This window comes from Natrix helvetica (assembly GCF_964273705.1).
Source record: "Natrix helvetica genome assembly, chromosome: 2".
Lineage (NCBI taxonomy): Eukaryota > Metazoa > Chordata > Lepidosauria > Squamata > Natricidae > Natrix > Natrix helvetica.
The window spans coordinates 204052170-204072916 of record NC_138552.1 but is presented as its reverse complement, the minus strand read 5'-3'; the positions used below and the strand labels follow the sequence as shown (position 1 = coordinate 204072916).

General features: G+C 40.0%; 1 protein-coding gene across 4 annotated transcripts in view; it reads right to left on the bottom strand.

Annotated features, from left to right (window-relative positions):
- UTRN (utrophin) overlaps nt 1–20747 on the bottom strand; it is a 389350-nt gene that overhangs the window by 107128 nt on the left and 261475 nt on the right. For all 4 annotated transcript variants that reach the window (XM_081943506.1, XM_081943504.1, XM_081943503.1 and 1 more), the window contains one exon: nt 14601–14757. In XM_081943506.1, coding sequence (XP_081799632.1) covers nt 14601–14757 — 157 coding nt within the window. The remainder of the gene's footprint in view (nt 1–14600; nt 14758–20747) is intronic.

The following is a 20747-nucleotide window of genomic DNA, read 5'->3' as shown; positions in this document are numbered from 1 at the left end:
ATTCTGCCAGCAAAAGAAAGAAATTCTCTTGCTCCCTAGCAGTCTGCCTCAGAGAATCTCCTCAGGGATGGAGGTGATCTGTTTAAGTCACATCCCTCCTATCCATACCAATGTTTGCATTCTCGGCCTCTTTATTAACCTATGGAGATAATATTTACATAAAATAATTCATAAGTCAGGCCAGCAAAATATGCAAAGAAAACTAATAACTCTGATGTCAAGGTTCTCTTATTATTTTCTTGATAAGATCCTCTAGGGTTCTAATTTAAGTCATGCCTCCTTTGCCCTTCCCATAACAGTACTTCATTTCCAATAAGGAAACATGTTTATTTCCTTCATACAGGAAAGAAAAGTTTAATACTTAACGCCAGACACACCCTGATTGAGCTAGAGCAAGAAATTTGCCAATCTGGCAACTGAGAATACTTGCAGGAATTTCTACTGCTTTATCCTTTGTATTGCACTATAAATTTTGTGGCTGTACAAATCAAACATGAAATGCAGTACTGAGTATAGAATTTCAGAGTTTTGTTTTCATTTGAAAGCAGGTGTCTAGTCCATATGGCTATTGATTATATAAATACATAAATAGATAGATAGATACATACATACATACATACATACATACATACATACATACATACATACATACATATAAATATAAATACATTTGATAATACCTAATGAAATTTCAAAAGCTTCTAGTAGCACCCAATCAGACTGATCAGAAAAAATCTGGATATTATTTTCAGTATTTGAAGAATGCAGGTTTATAGAGCTGCGCCAGTTCTTTGCTTCTTATAAAGATTAAGGTCATGTTGTGTAATATAGTGGAACTGTAGATAAATAGCTTTAAATATATCATTTCCTAGTAGCAAATTCAGTTTATCCAAACACAAAGTTCTTCCCCCCCATTTTGTATTACACAAACCTAAAGAAGGGCTTTAAAAGAAATCTTTGTAGATCCAGGGAAGTACTGCAAGGGACGCAACCAGAATCAGGGCATTTTGATTTTCCTTTCTTCACCACATACATAAAGTATTGCGCAATCATTATGATTTATCTTATTACTCCAAAGGCATATTATTACTCCAAACACTATCTACAGTGAAGAGCTACACTATCTTCCTAAAAAATACTTGGATTTGGCACAAACTGCAGGAGCCTCTAAAGATGAGCTTTTAAGTGGAAAACAACTCAGAGCTATTCATTATTTACTTGTTACATTCTGTCTTTCTCTTTGTTGAACCCTCAAGCGCAGACTGTTTTCTATAAATCATAAAACTCTTATAGTCTAAAGATTTAATTCACAAGACTACCACCATGTGTATCTCTTAATGGTTTTGCTTTCTTATGGAGCAAAGGAGCTATCATTCACTTTATCAATCATCAGTATAGGTTGTGATATATCCAAAATACTCTTTTCACTAATAATCAGAAACAGCAATGAAAACAAGTTCCTTTTAAAGAAAGAAAAAATACTCACTCTATAATTCAGTAAAAGTTTTCCTATTATACCAGAAGGAATCAGGGAAATGCCAAAGTATTATGGACCTCTTTCACAGGAATATCTGTGCACAGCATAAAAGTATGAAAAAGTATGAAATACTTTGAAATTTAATGATGATCTTGACTGCTATTTCCTCAGCCTATCCACACTTTACAATATTAACAAAAACGTAACTTACTGCTTGTGATTATTTCCACAGAGAGCAACAGAACTTGCTTTTTCAGCATACAGGTAGTTTTCAACCTACAATCATTTATTTTGTGATTGTTCAAATGGCACTGAAAATAATGTCTTATGACTGGTCCTTACATATACAATTATCATAGCATCCCCAAAGCGATACTGTCAAAATTTGAGCACTTAATAACCAGCATGTATTTACAACAATGGTGGTATCCCAGGATCATATGATCACCATTTGGGACTTTTCCAACCGGCTTCTAACATGCAAAGTCAATAGGGGTAATTAAACTTGCTAAACATCCCAAGTAGGCCCCAACCGTCCTTTTTGTAAGGACATAAAGACCTGTCAGCTTGAGGACCCAGTAGGGGAACAGTGCAATTGAGGTGGCCAATTGAGTAATAACAGATCCCATCTCCCAAGCACTCCACCCCACCCTTCCTATGTGTGCTTGATTTTAATATCTAATTTTAACTTTTTAGGTTTTAACTGTATATGTAATTGTAAGATGCCCAGATTTACCCTATGGTAAGATAGGCAGCCAAATTTTATAAATAAACAAACAAATAACTAAATTTTGTGCATTACAACCATTTTGCTTAGTGACAGAAATTCCACTCCCAATTACTGTTGTAAACTCTCCAACTGCAATCCGTAAAAAATATTAACAAAGCCCATGATTGAAAAAAAGTCAGTGTCATTATAGCAGTTAATAGTATTTTTGATTAGGAAAACTTGGCTTTTAGGGTTTGTTATTCAGGATTTTTTGGCAATTTAAATATCAGGAATTAATTATTCTTTTTCTATATTATTTCTTGTTTTTTATGTTTGTCTCTTTTCTTGCCCTTTTTGCCCAGTTACAGTTTCCCAGGGAAAAGCCAGGTCGTTTTCAACATGGGTCTAAATTGATTGCGATATCCTTAGTGCTTCCCAATCACCTCTTTTGTTCCTTTTATACTCCTTGTTGAATTTTGCATCAGTTATGCTTGTGGGAGCTTCTGTCCTTGTTTCAAAATTCAGAGCCTTAAAAATTACAGCAAATTTCTTCCAGCTTCCATATATATACTACCATGCTAATTTTATGCATGAATAAATAAATTCTTTGACGTCACCTCAAGAAGCTCAAGTACTTGCTGTAAGATTGCTCAGAAATGACAGCATTTAAGGAAATTCCAGATTTGCTTGTTGCTTAATCGGTATTCAATCACTTTAAATTTCCTTGTAGGAATTTTCTTTCTAGGAATTTATGCATCTTTTTCTCAAAACATTTCTAATAATAGAGAACAGACAAATGTTGTTGTTTTTATGTGCTCACTAGCTTGAGATCATGGCAGTTACGATAAAACCTAAAAGATGGAAATGTAATTAAACGATAGGACCAGGATGGCGAACCTATGGCACACGTGCCATAGGTGGCATGTGGAGCCATTTGTCAGGGCACACAAGGCGTTGCCCTGTCAGCTGGCCAGCATGCATGCGTATGCTGGCCAGCTGAGTTCAGCCTTTTTTAAAGGCATGTTTCACTCTCCCCAGGCTCCAGAGGCTTTATAGGAGCCTGGGGAGGGCGAAAAGAGCCTCCCCTGCCTGTCCCCCCCCCCGAGGCCCTCCGGAGGCTTCAGGAGCTTCCCAGAAGCCTCCGGAGCACAGAAACCCAGCCTATGGGCAAACCGGAAGTTTCGGAACGGACTTCCAGTTTGCTCATAGTGTTGGTTTAAGCCCTCCGGAGCCTTCAGGGACCTTCAGGAGGCTTCCCTGAAGCCTCCAGAGGGCTTAAACCGGCCCTATGAGCAAACCGGAAGTGACTTCTGGTTTGCTCATAGGGTCGTTTTTTGGCCCTTCGGAGGCTTCAGGGAAGCCTCATGAAGATTCCTAAAGCCTCCAGAGGGCCTCCGGCGGGGGAGACTTTTTTTGCCCTCCCCAGGCTCCTATAAAAACCTCTGGAGCCTGGGAAGGGCGAAAAAAGCATGTACAAAAGGGGGGGGCGCCTCTCATGCGTGCAACATTTAAATAAATGAAGCAAGGAAATTTGAATCTAGATTGTAGGCTGCTTATTTGTTTACTTCACTGAAGCAAGGTACTGGGGAACGGGAAGAGGAGAGAGAGAGCTATTAAATTAGTAATTTTAAACAAAAATGAACCACAACTTATTTTGAAATGAGAACAACGCATTAAAAATGTAAGAATGGGAATTTAAATAAAGAAGAGATTGGTAAAGGGGTATGTAAGCTAATCATTAAGAATTAGGAATGAATGGCAGACATAACCACAGAAAACATGTCCAATAAATAAATAATCAAGCAGCTAAAATGATGCAAATTCATGAGCCAGCAATATTGCAGGAGTTTCACAAAGATAGTACATGCTGTTTTAGGGACAAAAGAAGCATTAAGTACTCTGAAGGTATCTCAATTAGGCCCTTTTCTCTTTTTATTTCTTTTTTTTTTAATTCCACCATCCTACCCTCCACTTTTTTATCACAGATAACATTTTTTGTTTTGCTAACAAGCCGGGTTTAATATACTTTGGGAATCAAACATTTTCATACTGGGCTACATATAACCAAATAAACACAGTGTTTTCAGGATAAGCCAAGGAAGAGCTGTCCTCTAAGTATTAAATGTTAGTATGATAATAAAAGGAACAAAATACACAAAAGACTACTTTTACAGAAAAAGGATAATTAATAAAATTACTGCATTGTGAACAAAAAAGAGATAGTAATGATATAACTAATTTTCCATGTAGGTTCTAAGGTATGCACAACTCTTGCTATTATACTAATTAAGCAATAGCAATAGCACTTATATACAACTTCACAGTGCTTTACAGCCCTTTCTAAGCAGTTTACAGAGTCAGCATATTGCCCCCAACAATCTGGGTCTTCATTTTATCGACCTCAGAAGGATGGAAGGATGGATGGGGCTGACATCGTGACGTGCGATCTTGGAGCTCCAAGATCGCCGTTGATATCTCTGCCACTGGAGACGGTGATACAGAAGGGCACATTCTGCTGATCTCAGGGACATCGCAAAGTCCCTGGTAGTTCCAGGAGAAGCTCTTTTTTCCGGCCACAGAGAAGCAGCCTTGAAGCTGCTGAAAGTTGGGACAGCTCCAGAACGGAAGGAAAGCGTGTCGAATTGGTGAGATAAATTTTATTATTAGAGAAGAGAACACCCAAAAAGATCAAAAGTAAAATTAAAATTGAAGACAGAAGAAGTTAAGCGGCGAGATTAGGCCTGAGTCAAACTTAGTGCATTATCTTTCTTTAATTTTTTTTTTATGGATGAAATTTTTACAAATGCTTCTTACTTTTTAAACTGGACTGGTTTTTTTTCTTCTTCTATTTTTCTTTTTTTAATACTTATTGATTAAGATTTTCTTCTTTTGCTTTTTTCAATGCTCTATTGGATTGTTTTGCTAAGAACCTTTCTCTTTAAATTTGGAATATAAAGAAAGGAGTAAAAGCAGAGGAAAACAAAGTAACACTGCCACTTAGAGGCTTGGAAACATTGTTTTTCTTTTTTCTCTTTGAACATTTGATCTACATTTCAAGGTTTCTGAGTTTGTTTATTGAAAATGATAGCGGGAAGAGCACAGATTGTTTATACAGGTGCTCCTCTGGGGTACTATCAGTAGCTGGGTTGGAGTGAAAAGAAAGCCTTGACTTGAAAGATTGCAGTGAACTTAATAAAAAAAGCTTTGGATGCTATAGTGGCAGTGTTTACTATCTGGAGGAATGGCACAGCATGAAAAAGAAAAGGAATTAACATTGCAAATGATTATGCAAGAAATTCAAAAAATACAAGAAAGAACAGAGAGCATTGAAAAGAGAATGGAGAATATAGAACAAAGAACAGAAAAAATAGATTTAAAAATTGAGAATATTTACCAAATGATGATGAAATTTGAGGGCAGAAAAAATAGATTTAAAAATTGAGAATATTTACCAAATGATGATGAAATTTGAGGGCAGAGTTCAAAAAATAGAAGAAAGAGATGAACAAAGAGGTAAGAAAATGGTTGATATTGACAGCAGATTGTGCGTGGTTGGAAATGAGAGGAGTGGAATATTGAAATGGGAGATTGACAGATTGGAATTTTGCCTCAGATTCCAAAACATAGAAGAAGAAAAGGGAGAAAATTTGGCGGAAGTAATGAGAGACATTTTGCAGACGCATCGGTGATAACCAAAGGGAAGTTGATGGAAGGAACAGATGGAGGGTTTGGAGTCTTTACAAGCTATGCAATGAAAAACAAGTTGCTAAGAAAAGTCCATATAAAATCTACCAAGAAAGCAATCAGAACACAAATACTACAAATGGCAAGAGATATAAGATTGCACTACTATTGGAAGGATACAGGATGGTGTAATGAAACGTTATAATAAAAACTAATTTAAATTTTGTTAAATTTAGAATATTATGCATAAAATTAAGTAATAATAGTCATAGTCAAATAAATGATTAACAGTGATAATAATGCACATATATATACTAGATTGATAATATGAAACTTTATACAAATTGTAAGTGAGGACTATGGAGAGGATGCTCAAAGGTTTTGTAACTAAAGATAAACAATTTTATATATAATATAAAGATGTAATATTATTGGATGGTTTTAGGATGAAGTAATGAAACGCCATAATATAAATTTATTTTGAATTTAGAATATCTCACATAAAAGGAGGTAATAATAGTTATGTCAGCGTTCCAAATATCATGCAGAATTAAATCATTGTCCAAGGCAAAGTAGTCCTTAAAACTCCAATTTAATAAGACAGGCATGTTGGCATTATGCTGTTGAAATTTCAACTCTAAGGTACATCCGGTGAATTCCCCAAGTTAAAAGTTCATCATCTATCCCCACACCCCATAATTCATCACATGGTCCAATCTTCATCTTCCACGCTGGCATGTACACCCCTCTTCTTCCGGCCAGGTGTCGAGGTACGGAGACAAAAGACGACCTTGAGCTTCTAAGAAATCCATAACAATACATTCCACAATCCTACTCCTTTCTATTCCCCCCTCCCAACTACTATACCAATGAAACAGCATAATATATATGTTTTAATTATGTGGCAGGCCAAAGATCCTAAAAGGAACAGAATTACAGGCCTGACAGGCGGCCTCTCCTCAAGAGAAAAAGGTTTCCTGAAAAGAGAATAACATAAATGTTAACTATCAAAATTTAACCACCTCTTCCTCCCCCAGGGGGACCCTTTGGCTTATCAGGGAATTTCTCATGGAATTGCTTCACTAATTTATCTGCTTTCAGATCCCAACTTTTCACCCACGTAGCTTCTGACAAAGGGTATCCCTTCCAATGCACTAAATATTGTAAACGACCTCTATACAGCCTGGAATCTAATATTTTTTTCACTTCATAATGTGTTTCCCCTTCTACCACTACGGGAGGAGGTGGAGTTTGGGTGGATGGTCTCGTGCTAGACTCCCTTACCGGCTTCAATAAGCTACAATGGAATACCGGGTAAATTTTCCCTAAGAGTCTGGGTAGGCTGAATCGAACTGTAACTGGGTTAATTATCTTTTCTATTGGGAAAGGACCTAGAAATTTTGGACCTAATTTCTTACTAGGCATCTTTAATCTTATGTATTTAGTAGACAAAAAAACTTTGTCCCCCACTTGAAAGGGGGGTTGTAGGGAACGATGTTTATCAGCTTGCTTCTTGTAGGCTTCTGCCGCATCTGTTAGCGCCTTTTTGGTATTCTCCCATCCCTTCTTTAGTGCCTCCAGCCATTCATTCAGGGACATGGATGAGGGAGGTTCCTTAGGTAGTTCAGGCATGGGAACGAATTCCATGCCACTGGTAATCTGGAAAGGAGTTAATCCGGTACTGCTGTGAACCGTATTATTATATGCTACTTCAGCGAAAGGCAGCAAGTCCGACCAATTGTCTTGCTGATAGTCCACATAACACCGGATATACTGTTCCACCATCGCATTGGCCCTCTCTGCTGCCCCATTTGTGCTGGGATGAAATGCTGAGCTGAGTCCCTGCGTGGACCCGATCGATTTTAGGAATTCTCTCCAGAACTTGGCGGTGAATTGAACTCCGCGATCTGAAATGATCTTTTTTGGAACTCCATGTAGGCGATAAATGTGTTTCACAAACATTTTCGCTAATTTCTTTGCGGATGGTAGGCTTGAACAAGCGATAAAGTGTGCTTGCTTGGAAAACAAATCAATAACTGTCCAGATTACTTTATTACCACTGCTATCTGGAAGTTCGACAATGAAGTCCATTGCTATCTCTTCCCATGGTCGGCTAGGGTTGGCCACTTGTTGTAGTAGTCCAGGGGGCTTTCCCGGACGGGTTTTCATTGTTGCACAAGTAGCACAGCTTTTTACATAATCTTCCACCTCCGACCTCATCTTTGGCCACCAAAATTGACGTCTAGCGAGGTGGAGAGTTTTCAGGAATCCGAAATGACCTCCTAGTTTCGCATCATGACTCCGCTGTAGCACTTGCAATCTCATTTCTGCAGGGACGTACAGTTTGGATCCCTTCCAGGCTACGCCATCATTAATCGTTAGGATGTCTTTGTTGTTGTTGAACCATGGGTCTGTCTGGAGGGCTGCTTTCAGTTCGGTTCTCAGTTTATCTTGGCTTCGACTGGTGACTTGAGCTGCCTTTTGGTGAGAAGGAGATATGATGGGGTGGAAAATTTCTTCCTTCTTACTGTCAAACTGGGGTTTTCTCGACAGTGCATCTGCTAACAAGTTCTTCCCTGCGGGGATGTGTTTAATTTCAAATTTGAACCTTTGGAAATATTGGGCCCAACGGACCTGTTTGGGGGATAACTTTCGATGGGCAAGGAGAGTTTCGAGGTTTTTATGATCAGTCCATACCTCGAACGGTATATCCCCTCCTTCCAGGAGATGCCTCCAGGTGAGCATGCTCCACCTGATCGCGAATGCCTCCTTCTCCCAAATGGGCCACCTTCTTTCCGTAGTGGTGAGTTTCTTGGAGATGTAAGCGCATGGTAAGAGGTGGCCTTCTTTATTCTTTTGTAGTAGCACCGCGGCTATCGCGACATCACTGGCATCCGTTTGGATTATGAAAGGTCGCTCTGGATCGGGGTGTTGCAATATGGGTTCTTGGGCAAAGAGCCGTTTTAATTTCTCAAAAGCCTTTTGACAGTCGATTGTCCATTTTAATGTTTGGTTTGCTTTTGGTTTAGTAGGGGAAGGCCCCGTTCTTAATAGGTCAGTCAATGGTAGGGCAATTTCAGCAAAGGTTGGAATAAACTGCCTATAAAAGTTTGCAAATCCAAGGAAGCTTTGTAATTGTTTGCGAGTGCTTGGAGGTTTCCAATCTAACACCGCTTTCACTTTTTCTGGGTCCATTTCTACTCCTTCATTGGAGATACGATATCCCAGATAATCTAGCGAGGTCTTGTGGAATTCACACTTTGACAATTTTGCATAAAGTTTGGCAGCTAGAAGTTTTTTCAGGACTTGCCGTACCAGGTTCACATGTTCTTCCATGGTCTCAGAGAAGATCAAGATGTCATCTAAATAAACGAGTACTCCGCGGTACAGGTGGTCGTGTAGCACTTTGTTTTGGGGCCCCAGGAACGAGGGGTTGGCGGGAGCTTTTCAGTTTGCTGCCTCTGCGTTCGGTGGGCTAACGGTTTTTTTTCAGGGGTTCTGGTACCAGGCTTTGGATAGGTATTAATCTCGTGGTCCAGTATGATTGCAGTGGTGTACCATTCTTGGATACGATCTGGGGTCCCCCTTACGGCACAAGCTTGTTTCAGTTTGGGATCTAAGGCCTTTTTGAACGTATAGACCAATAGTCTCTCTGGCCAGTAACGTAGTCTTCCAGCTATTCTCCGGAATTCCCAAACTAATTCTTTGACCGGCCGACCCCCCTGTCGTAATTCCTAGATCTGGTCTTCAGCATCTACCTGTTGGGCCACATCGTAAAATCGGGCCCGCATCAGTTGGATGAACCCCGTTATGTCATCTAACTCAGGAGCTGCTTCTTCATGGAGTTCCGCTATCCATTGTGCTGCCTCTCCTTCATTCATCCCCTCTGCTATTTCTTGGATCAGTTCTCAATCCGTCAGGTATTGTGGGCCTACTTGGTCAACGTATGCCAACACTCAATTCATAAAGTAAGCTAGTTTGTCTCGGCTGCCATCATAGGTTGCACGGAACCTTGGGGGTGTGGGAGGAGGAGGGGGTGCTGGTGGTTGAACCGGAGCAACCTGTTGGCCTGCTGCTTGGGGTGGTAAGCTTCTTTGTGGGGCCACACCCATCGGTTGGGCAAAAGCCTGCTGAGGCATTGGTGGGGGGGGCTGGGCCCTGTGGTGGTCCCATTCCCTGGCTCTGCCTCTGAGCAGCTATTTGGGGTGGCGCCATTGGTTGGGAAGGGGCAGGCGTCCACTGGCATTGAGCCCATCCATGACCCGGGAAGAAAGCCCAACCTGAATTGGCTTGATTGATGGGTCCAGAGCCATCACTTTGCAGAGGGGGGGAGGTGAACGTGTTCCAGGCCCCTTTCGGCTGGTTAAGTTTTACTTCCCAACTTTTTTCACTCCAGGAGGGGGGGGGTGCTGATTCGCTGATGGCTGTGTGGAAAGAACCGAGGTCTCCGCTCCACTGCGGAGCCGTTTCTCTGCTGGGAAAGGATAATGTGGGCTTTGCTAGGCTCCACCCGGGTGGTTCTGGGGGCCCCAGGGGTTTTTGTTCACTCACATTTAGGCGTCGGAATTGGTCCGGAAGGCCCATCAAAGACTGGCTGCGTGATAGCGACTGAGATCTCCATTCATTTGCTCTTCTCCCCATGCTCCAGCCGTCTGTCAGAGTTCCCTTGGGGGGGGGCCCTCCTTCCAGCAGGCATTCCTGAGAAGCAATAAATCCCGAAACTTCCTCCCGCAGATCAAACTCCGTCTGTGAGGGAAATCTTGGTTTCGGTTCCTTTCGCCGGGCGCCCTGCTGAAGCTCCCTTTGCTTCGCCTCTGCCTGTTGAACTATTTCTTTAGAAGGTGCATAGATGGTTTCGACAAACATAAGCGATCCATCATCCTTAGCTTTCTCTGCTGCATTCTTTCCTTCCTCCATCTTCACTGAAATTTCGTCCTGCCCAAGGTTGGGTCAGAGCTGGGATTCAGTACCCCGATGAAAGAATTTTGTTTTTAAGGGAGAGTTGAAATAATGTCAGCGTTCCAAATATCATGCAGAATTAAATCATTGTCCAAGGCAAAGTAGTCCTTAAAACTCCAATTTAATAAGACAGGCATGTTGGCATTATGCTGTTGAAATTTCAACTCTAAGGTACATCCGGTGAATTCCCAAGTTAAAAGTTCATCATCTATCCCCACACCCCATAATTCATCACATGGTCCAATCTTCATCTTCCACGCTGGCATGTACACCCCTCTTCTTCCGGCCAGGTGTCGAGGTACGGAGACAAAAGACGACCTTGAGCTTCTAAGAAATCCATAACAATACATTCCACAATCCTACTCCTTTCTATTCCCCCCTCCCAACTACTATACCAATGAAACAGCATAATATATATGTTTTAATTATGTGGCAGGCCAAAGATCCTAAAAGGAACAGAATTACAGGCCTGACAAGTTATAGTCAAATGAATGTTTAATAATGATAATAATTGTATACATATATATTAGATTGATGATATGAGATTCTATATAAATTGCAAGTGAAGACTATTGTGAGGAAGCACAAAAGGTTTGCAACCGATCGACATACTGTATGCAACTGGAGGATGGTTTTTATGTTTTTTGTGCGTTTATGTTTGTTTGTTTTTTTAAAAAATATATATAAAAAAGAAGCATGGAAGGCTGAGTAAACCTTGAGCCTGCTGAGATTCGAACTGCCAAATTACAGGCAGCTGGCAGTCAGCAGAAATACCTTGCAGTAGTGCATTGTAACCACTGCACCACCGTGGCTCTTAATATAGTCTCTGGCTGTAAATTTATAAAATAAATAACATTATATGATTATCAATTTGTCCTTTTTGGGGAGTAAAGCAGACCCATGGCTATTTTGAAAGAAAAATAAGATTAATGTTGGAGAAATTACTTAAAATACTTTATTTAAGGAAATAAAACTCAGTTCTGTTCAATCATTTATGCAAAGCTTTTTTTCATAAAGAGAGCTTATTAAAAAAAGACGGTGGGAAAGCAGATCTCTTATTAGAGTCCCTGCGTTCTTCATCTCACTTAATTAAAAAGAAGTGTGATATTTTTTTAAAAACAGATTTCTTCCTCCACACTGTAATCAAACTTCCTTCACTTCAAATTAGTAGCGGTTTAGGCCTATGAAGAAAGAAAGTAACAGGACAATAAAAACAGGGGTGGGGCAGGCGGCAGATGGAGGTGGAGGAGCTTTTTTGCAGCACCAAATTAGATCCAGTACTTTTCCGTGAAAAATTGTGTCAAAATAGTGGATTTATTTTCTGGCAAAGCTAAGAGTAACAGTACTTACCAAAGTGCAAGCTGTTAAAATAATGATAAAAGTGTTTTTATAAGTTTTGAACTTATGTGGAAAGGCAAATGCAAAGGTAAAGGCAAATGGAGACCATTAAATTGTAATGAAGAAATATATTTGGTAATATCACTCAAGAGTCCTCATAGGAGGTAGAATCCACACCAACTTTGGAATGATCTCCATTCAGTGAGATCTATTCCAGGCTATAAATATTAGACAGGCACAACAGCAAACGTTTTCATGTCATCGTCATCGTCGTCATCCAAATGTTTATAAATGTATTTCATAAGTAATTTGTTTGTTTATTTACTTACTTACTTCTACTGTTTGGATGTAGTTCCCATAATACATTTTGCTCATTTGGAGAAAACATGATTGGACGGTAACTTGAACCACAACAAAGGGTTCAAGGCTGGACTACTGTAACGCTCTCTACATGGGGCTCCCCTTGAGATGCACTCGAAGGCTCCAGTTGGTCCAGAATGCGGCCGCGCGGGCAGTTTTGGGAGCCGCTAGGTACTCCCATGTAACACCTCTCCTGCGCGGGCTGCACTGGCTACCTGTGGCTTTTGGGGTGCGTTTCAAGGTGCTGATTATCATCTTTAAAGCGCTCCATGGCACAGGACCTAGGTATTTGCGGGATCGCATCCTGCCCCATGCATCCCTTCGGCCAATCCGCTCACACAGAGAGGGACTTCTCCGGGTGCCGTCCACTAGGCTGTGCCAGCGGGCGACGCCCAGGGGAAGGGCCTTCTCTGTGATGGGCCCGACCCTCTGGAATGACCTTCCCCCTGATATCAGAACAACAACAGATCTCCGCTCCTTCAGCACGAAGCTAAAAACCCACCTGTTCAATTTAGCCGGCCTGGCCTAATTCCAGCTTCCCACCCCAGGTCTGTATTTTTAAATTCGATGGGTTGGTTTTAGGCATGTTTTAATTTTTAACAATTTGTATAGGGCTTTAGGTTTAATCTGGTTTTAAGGGTATTTATTATGTATATGGTTTTTTAATGTGGTTCCTGTACACTGCCCCGAGTCCCTTCGGGGAGAGGGGGCGGTCTATAAATCAAATAAACCTGAACTTGAAAACTTGAACTTAAATGCATACTTGGTTCTCAGTTATACAGGCTTGAAGTCAGTATAGAAACTAGTGCAAGTAGGAGAGTAGATTGGAGGTTCAAACCAATCTTGCAATGCTCAGCTGCTATGTATTTTTAGAGTGGTAGTTTATCTAGTTTAATACAAGCTGTCTAGAGCAGGGGTGTCAAACTCACGGCTCGCAGGCCGGATGGGTCACGTGCTGGCCACGCTCTTGCCTATTTTAGAGAAGGGTGGAAGTCGCGATATGTCATGTGATACCATTTTGACTAAGTCATGTATGTAGATGGAGAGAAGGGAGGGAGGGAGGGAGGGAGGGAGGGAGGGAGGGAGGAAGGAAGGAAGGAAGGAAGGAAGGAAGGAAGGAAGGAAGGAAGGAAGGAAGGAAGGAAGGAAGGAAGGAAGGAAGGAAGGAAATCACTTTAAAACCTAGAAATATAGAAACAGTTTATGGAACACTTAAGTGAATAGTGTTATTCTGAAGAGTTTAAATGAGTAGTTAAAACATGTGCCTGATATTTAAATGATATCAGAATCAAATGCCTCCTTGTTGAAAGAATTTAAAACTAAGGAATCATGATTAAAAAGGCTTTATCCCACCCCATAAATTTTACAGTTTCAGTACAAATAGAAATACTCGGTTTACTTTGACACCACATATTCTAAAGTACCAATACTGGATGATAAAAAATATGAGTGCTACATTTTTGATGTTTCTTTAAATTCTTTAAACTTAATGTTAAATATATTACGTTCTCTAATTCTCTCTAAGGTTCAATTCATGTTTTCCTTTAAAACACACAGAAGTTGAATGACTGTGCATCTATATATATATTAAAAAAAATACATATTCCATGAGCCCAGAGATGCTTTCTTGAAACGAAGCATTAAAATAATGTATCAAACATGTTCTGCTTTAAAAAACACTGGCAACTTTGAACATATTTGTCTATCCACCAAAAGCCATGATTATTTTTCATTTCTTTATTACTTAACTTTTTGTATCTGGCTTCTGGACCTGGTTGGCCAATGTACCCATGGCCTCCTAAGTTAATGATTCATATAGCTATATCTAAGATCAGCAGTTACTTATTTCTTCAGGAACATTACTATATTCACAGAACAGAACAGAACCCTCCAAAACAAAGTTATTTTTCTTTTTCTGTGTTGCTGGTTATGGAAAGGACTCAATGGTTTGGAGCCAGGTATCCAACATATTAATTGGAGGGCAATTCTATCTTTTACTTCTTGCTTAAATGAAGCAAAGACTTACTGAAACATGCTCACGATGAAATAATAGTGTCAAATTAAGCAACTTACTTTACAATGGTCATGTTGTTGCTGTAAAGTTGGAACATCTCCACCAACAGGCATCTGCTTCTTTAATTCGTCATCTTTCAGATTTAGCCACTTGATAAGTTCCTCCAATGATACCAGTAATTTACTCCATTTCTCTGCGCTTGCCTCCAAATGAGCCCTACAATAAGATGGAACATATTTTTCAGGAATTTTGTGCTGCATTAAAACATACCAGATTTCAGCTGTCAAATGCTGCATGGTGAATAGAATGCAATTTTCTTTATTTAAAGCAAAGAACAGAACAAACAACGCCTTCCATATCTTTGAAAATTATTTATAAATAAACGAATCCAGTAAAAAGAAAAGATGTCATATAACACCGTGATATTAAAATGCAGTTTAAAATATTATTTAACGGATTTCTAAATTTGTTAAAAAATAAATAAAAGCACCAAAAGCTTGTCTTACTTCTGCACTGCCTGCAAATCCAAGCTCTGGCCACCATATAAATGGATCTCAAATTTCCCCCCACTCTCCAATGTTTTTAAGGCAATCATTTTAATTTCCATTTAAGCTATTACTTGATAGCCACATTTCCAGAAAGAAATAAGCTCTTGAGGGTTAACTGTCACCCAGATGAACATTGCTGATACTGACTATATGTTGTATTTTGCTGAATCAATAAATCACTAGAGCACCATGCATTATTTCAGTTAAAATGGCATGCTGTTACTGTAACTACATTTCATATCAGATCTCTTTAATTTAGTCCCTTGTTTATGTCAACACACAGAAAATATAAACACCATAAAGAAATTGTTACAATCTTCTACAGGCATTTTTTCCCTAGAATGATGGTAAAAGTATTCCATACCTCGCTTTCAAATCTATATCTTCAAGGATATTAATATTGAGAGCATTACAACTGATAAATAATTTTAATACCTATATGTCACCTAGACTCCAGGACACAATTAAAAGTTCTCATTTTAGTTTTCTGATAAAGGTTTTTAGTTTTCAGAATGAAATTCTAGCAGCAGAAAAAGAATTATTTAATCTTTAAAGTAATGCAACAGGTGCATCAAATCCTCAACCTGGTTACCAAATAACAATTTGTTTCAATTCACATACCACACAGAACAATAAACTAACAATACAAGGGAAGTATACACAGCATTATAAAGCACAAAATACCTAAGATTTAGCAAAACAAATTTAGCATGATATACAGTAAACATACTAAACCAGCCTGATTACATGAAGATAATTTCATATTTTCTAGTAGATTATAGAGACAGTCATCAATTATTATTTTTTTGTGGGAAGGTGAAGAGAAGTGTTCCCATGCTACAAGGACAACCATCAGAACACAGCATTCATCCATTTATCATAAGCCCTACTAAAAAAAGTAGTACAAAGGTAACACCAAGGCTTTGTTGAATTTCCACTCCCTTCAGCCAATGGAGAACTCCAAAAAAGAAGGCTTCCAGTGCCCAACTCCCATTCTTGCCTCTCCTCCTATCCAGGGGTGGGTCCCGGCTGCTGCTACTATCGGCTTGCTCAGGGATGCGCTGCGCACATGCACTTGATGTGTGCTATGCTTGCATGCGCAGTACTAAAAAAAAACAAGATAGGTGCCACCAAGAGAACTGGTTCAGGGTCATGACAGGCCGAGTTACTACCTACTCGGTCAAACCGAGCCAAGCCAGTAGGAACCTACCTCTGCTTCTATCACAGTAACATTTCACAGTGAGGGAAGCAAAGCAAAACAATGCATGCATACATACATACCCATTAAACTATTCCCCTTTGGGATAAATTACATTCAAAGATTAATGGAGTAATAAAACAAACAGACCAAAAAGCATGAGGTGTGAAAACATAGCTGAATCTAGTTTACAGCCGTTTCATCTACTTCAGCTCTCCACACCATTTTTTTCCCCCTTGAAAATATTCTTGTTCTGCTACGTCCACATACCATTCCATACACTGATTTTCACTCTTTAAATTTCTAATCTCTCTGGGGATTTCATTCTCACCTCTCAGTCCTGACTTTCTTAGTCTTCCTCTTGACCCATTGATTCTTATTTTATACATTTTTTCGGTAATTCAATCCTCATTTATTCTATGTGACCAAACCATAAATTAATCATTTTTGTATTCAACTCACACTTACTCACATACTTAACCATTAATTTAACCAGCCGATTCCCCTGTAATCTTTGCATTCATTCTTGCTATTTTTCCTTTATATACTCTAAAAATAATTACATTTTTCTCACCAGTCTTAACAGACATCATAAACAAGGCATATAAATATTCTATAATAAAATTGCGAAGTACATTTTAGTACATTTCTAGTTATAACATTTACATCCACTTTACCATTTTTTAGTATTGTAAGAGAATAACATCCTTTCCATTATCGTTTTCCCTTGGACACTAACCTCTATAGCATTTGCTTCAATTCCATTCTTTGACATATTGCTATCATTTCCATTAACAAGCTTTACAATATTTCTTTCAGTATTCCTTTAATTTAATTTATCCCATGTCCACTTAATCCTACAGAACAGAGATCCCCAACCCTCATTCCATAGACTAGCACTGGCCCACGGTATGCCAGAAACCAGGCTGTGCAAACAAGCAAAATCCCACTTGTGGGATGCAGGGAACACACAAAACCACACCCACTGTGTGGTCCACAGAAGAATCTCTGTCCTTGGAACCGGTCCCTGGTGTCCAAAAGGCTGCTGCTATAGAAGGTAGAGCATAATTGTTCAGAATATTCCAGAAAGTTGCAAAATTAAATAGGTTTAAATTATAATTATCAACTGTACATCGGGGGGGAGGAATCATATTGGTAAGAAGAACATTGAAACCAAGTGTTTCAGGAATTTGTGGATTCTATTTGAAGCATTTTAACAACAGCTGAATAGTAATAGCATCCTATTACTAGGCAGGTTTTAGACTAGATCAGCGATGGCGAACCTTTTTTGGCTCGCGTGCCACAAGTGGGGGGAGCGCAGGGGGGTCGTGTGCGGGCGTGCCGCACCCATAATGCAATGCGCGACCCCCCAGTGTGCATGCGCGCACAACGCGCAACACACACCCCCATTTTACATGCTTTTTCACCCTCCCCAGCCTCCAGAGGCTTTATAAGTGACTTCCGGGTTGTTCGGAGGGCCGTTTTAAGCGCTCCAAAGGCGTCAGGGAAGCCTCCGGACGGTCCCTTTAGCCTTCGGAACGCTTAAAATGACCCTCCGAGCAACCCGGAAGTCACTTCGGGCTTGCTCGGAGGGTCGTTTTAAGTGCTCCGAAGGCGTCAGGGAAGCCTCCGGACGGTCCCTGAAGCCTTCGGAACGCTTAAAACGACCCTCCAAGCAACCCGGAGGGTCATTTTAAGTTCCGGAGGCATCAGGGAAGCCTCCGGACGGTCCCTGAAGCCTTTGGAATGCTTAAAACAACCCTCCAAGCAACCCGGAAGTCACTTCCGGCTTGCTCGGAGGGTCGTTTTAAGTGCTCCGAAGGCATCAGGGAAGCCTCTGGACGGTCCCCGAAGCCTCCGGAACGCTTAAAACGACCCTCCGAGCAACCCAGAAGTCACTTCCGGTTTTCTCGGAGGGTCGTTTTAAGTGCTCTGAAGGCGTCAGGGAAGCCTCCGGACGATCCCTGAAGCCTTCGGAACGCTTAAAACGACCCTCCAAGCAACCCGGAAGTCACTTTTCGCCCTCCCCAGGCTCCTATAAAGCCTCTGGCGCCTGGGGAAGGCGAAAAATAGCTTTTAAAAAGGTGAACTCAGCTGGCCAGCATGCGCAAGTGCGCTGGCCAGCTGACAGGGCAGCGCCTCGCGTGCCATAGGTTCACCATCACTGGACTAGATGAACTCTTATAGCCCTTTGATTCCCTTTCTTTGACTATTCTATAAAGCATTTTAACAACAGCTGAATAGTAATAGAATCCTATTACTAGGCAGGTTTTAGACTAGATGAACTCTTATAGCCCTTTGATTCCCTTTCTTTGACTATTCTATAAAGCACCCTTATTAATTTTACATGCTGCCAGTAGGAAAAAAAATGCACTTATAGAAGAACACATCAACTTTGACAAGATCGTTTTTTGGCCAATCAATTAATAGCTGGATATTTCTGATTAGACGTGCAATATTAACTCGGAACTATATCTTAGTGGATTAAATAGCATTTTTTTTTAAATGTAGTAATTCTGTGTTTTTGCAAAGGCAGGCTACTGCAGTAACTTTGGATAAGAATAACTAATGTTATTAGTCTCTCCTAAATTCAGTTTAGAAGGCTAGCCAAAGAGTTGCTAACTATAAAAATATCATGCTCAAGTATTTCCTTCACTTGCCTTGAACTTTCCTATCTGTTCTGTTCTCTTCTTTTATTATAATTATGCTATACTTAAAGCCAGATATTGCTGTACTATTGAACCCTAACATCAGAAGACATCTTTGTTCACAGGTAACTGAGATAGTGTCAACTGTAAAATTCATTTTTTTAAAGCTTTGTGCTACAGGTAGTCCTCGACTTACGACCACAATGGAGCTCAACATTTTGGTTTCTAAGCAAGACAGATTTTAAAACTTTTTGGCCACAATTGTTAAGCAAAACACTCCAGTTGTTAAGTGAATCTGGCTTTCCTTGTCGGAAGGCAGCTGGGAAGGTAACAAATGATAATCACATATCCCCAGCACAGTGCAACTGTCATAAATGCAAATCATGCCAGTTGTCAATGCCCAAATTTTGGTCACATGACCGTGGGGATGTTGCAACAGTCATGTGTATGAAAACCAGTCATAAGTCACTTTTTTCAGTGTAACTTCAAACTGTCGCTAAATGATTGGTTGTATGTCAAGGACTAGTTGCATTTGCCCAGGAGAAAGATCAATATGTTTATTTTACTTATTGAAACTAATAGTGAAACATAATGTAACAAAATCCCTAAGTATTTTAAACAATAAACCTAATATCAATAAAGACAGCTTGAAACAAACAAACCAAAAATCCCCATGCAAACAAATCTAAAAGTAAAACAAATCATAACAATCCATCAGCAGGGAGTATCCATCTAAACATTAACATCCTTTTTTTCTTCATTTTGCTCTAGAGCATTTCTGAATGTTTACTAGGATGCTTCTGATTGTCCCAGAAGCTGGTGTCAAAATCTCTTAATTTTATTGCTAATTATGTTGTTATCTGCTTAACTTCCTACCAATTCTTGTAGTAAAAATATGACCTGCCAACGTTCTCTATTGGCTAATTAATCACACTTATTTATTAAGTATTGAGGCATCTATGTATACGTTATTTATATACATCCAATTATTTTACCTAATTTTCTCTTTTGTCACCACACTTCAAAAGACATCTTAATTAAAAGAACTTCATGTGTACATAATATGCCATATATATTTATAGAAAGTTGTGGCTCAAAAATTTGGATGGCATAAGTTCAAGAGAAAGTGGGTCATGCATCAAGAAAGTGACTTAAAACACAAGTTGTACAGCCTAAGAATAGTTAAAACAAAAGGAAGTTTATGGCTTTCTTTGTTCTTAAGATTTGGCCTTATGCAGCCAAAATCAACCCGAATGTCTCTTTCTTCAATTCTTCTGTTTACCATAGCCAGGTCTTGATGTCATCTGCTTTGGCTGCTTTGTCCAGGTGTTAATTCCTTGATAGTATTTCCTGGACTTTTAAGATCTTCTTTCGACTCATGATGTCTTCATTTCTAACCTTGACTTCAGTGTGCTTGATGTTGTCAGCTTGAAGAATGCCCAGCTATTTGTAGTGATGGTCTTCATCCATGCTCACCCAGATGTCATTTCCATAAGGCATTTTGATTCCTTCAGTTTTTACTAGTTTTCCTGTGTTGATGATGAGGGTGGCATGTTTGTCCAAACTCCACTGCAATATCTTGGCAGCACATCAGTGGTGGGTTCCAGGGCCCAGAGTCCTTCACATGAATGCACGGTGACGTGCAACCACGCGCAGCACCCGCATGCATCTTACCATCCAGCGAGGCCTCCGCAAGCCTCTGCGATGGTCCAGCTGCTCGACAGAGTGTCGCGCAGGCGCTGTATGCGCTGTGTGTGCGCGCGGAAGCACCGAAGACTTTATAGACAAGTAAGGAGCCTGAGCAAGTGGGTG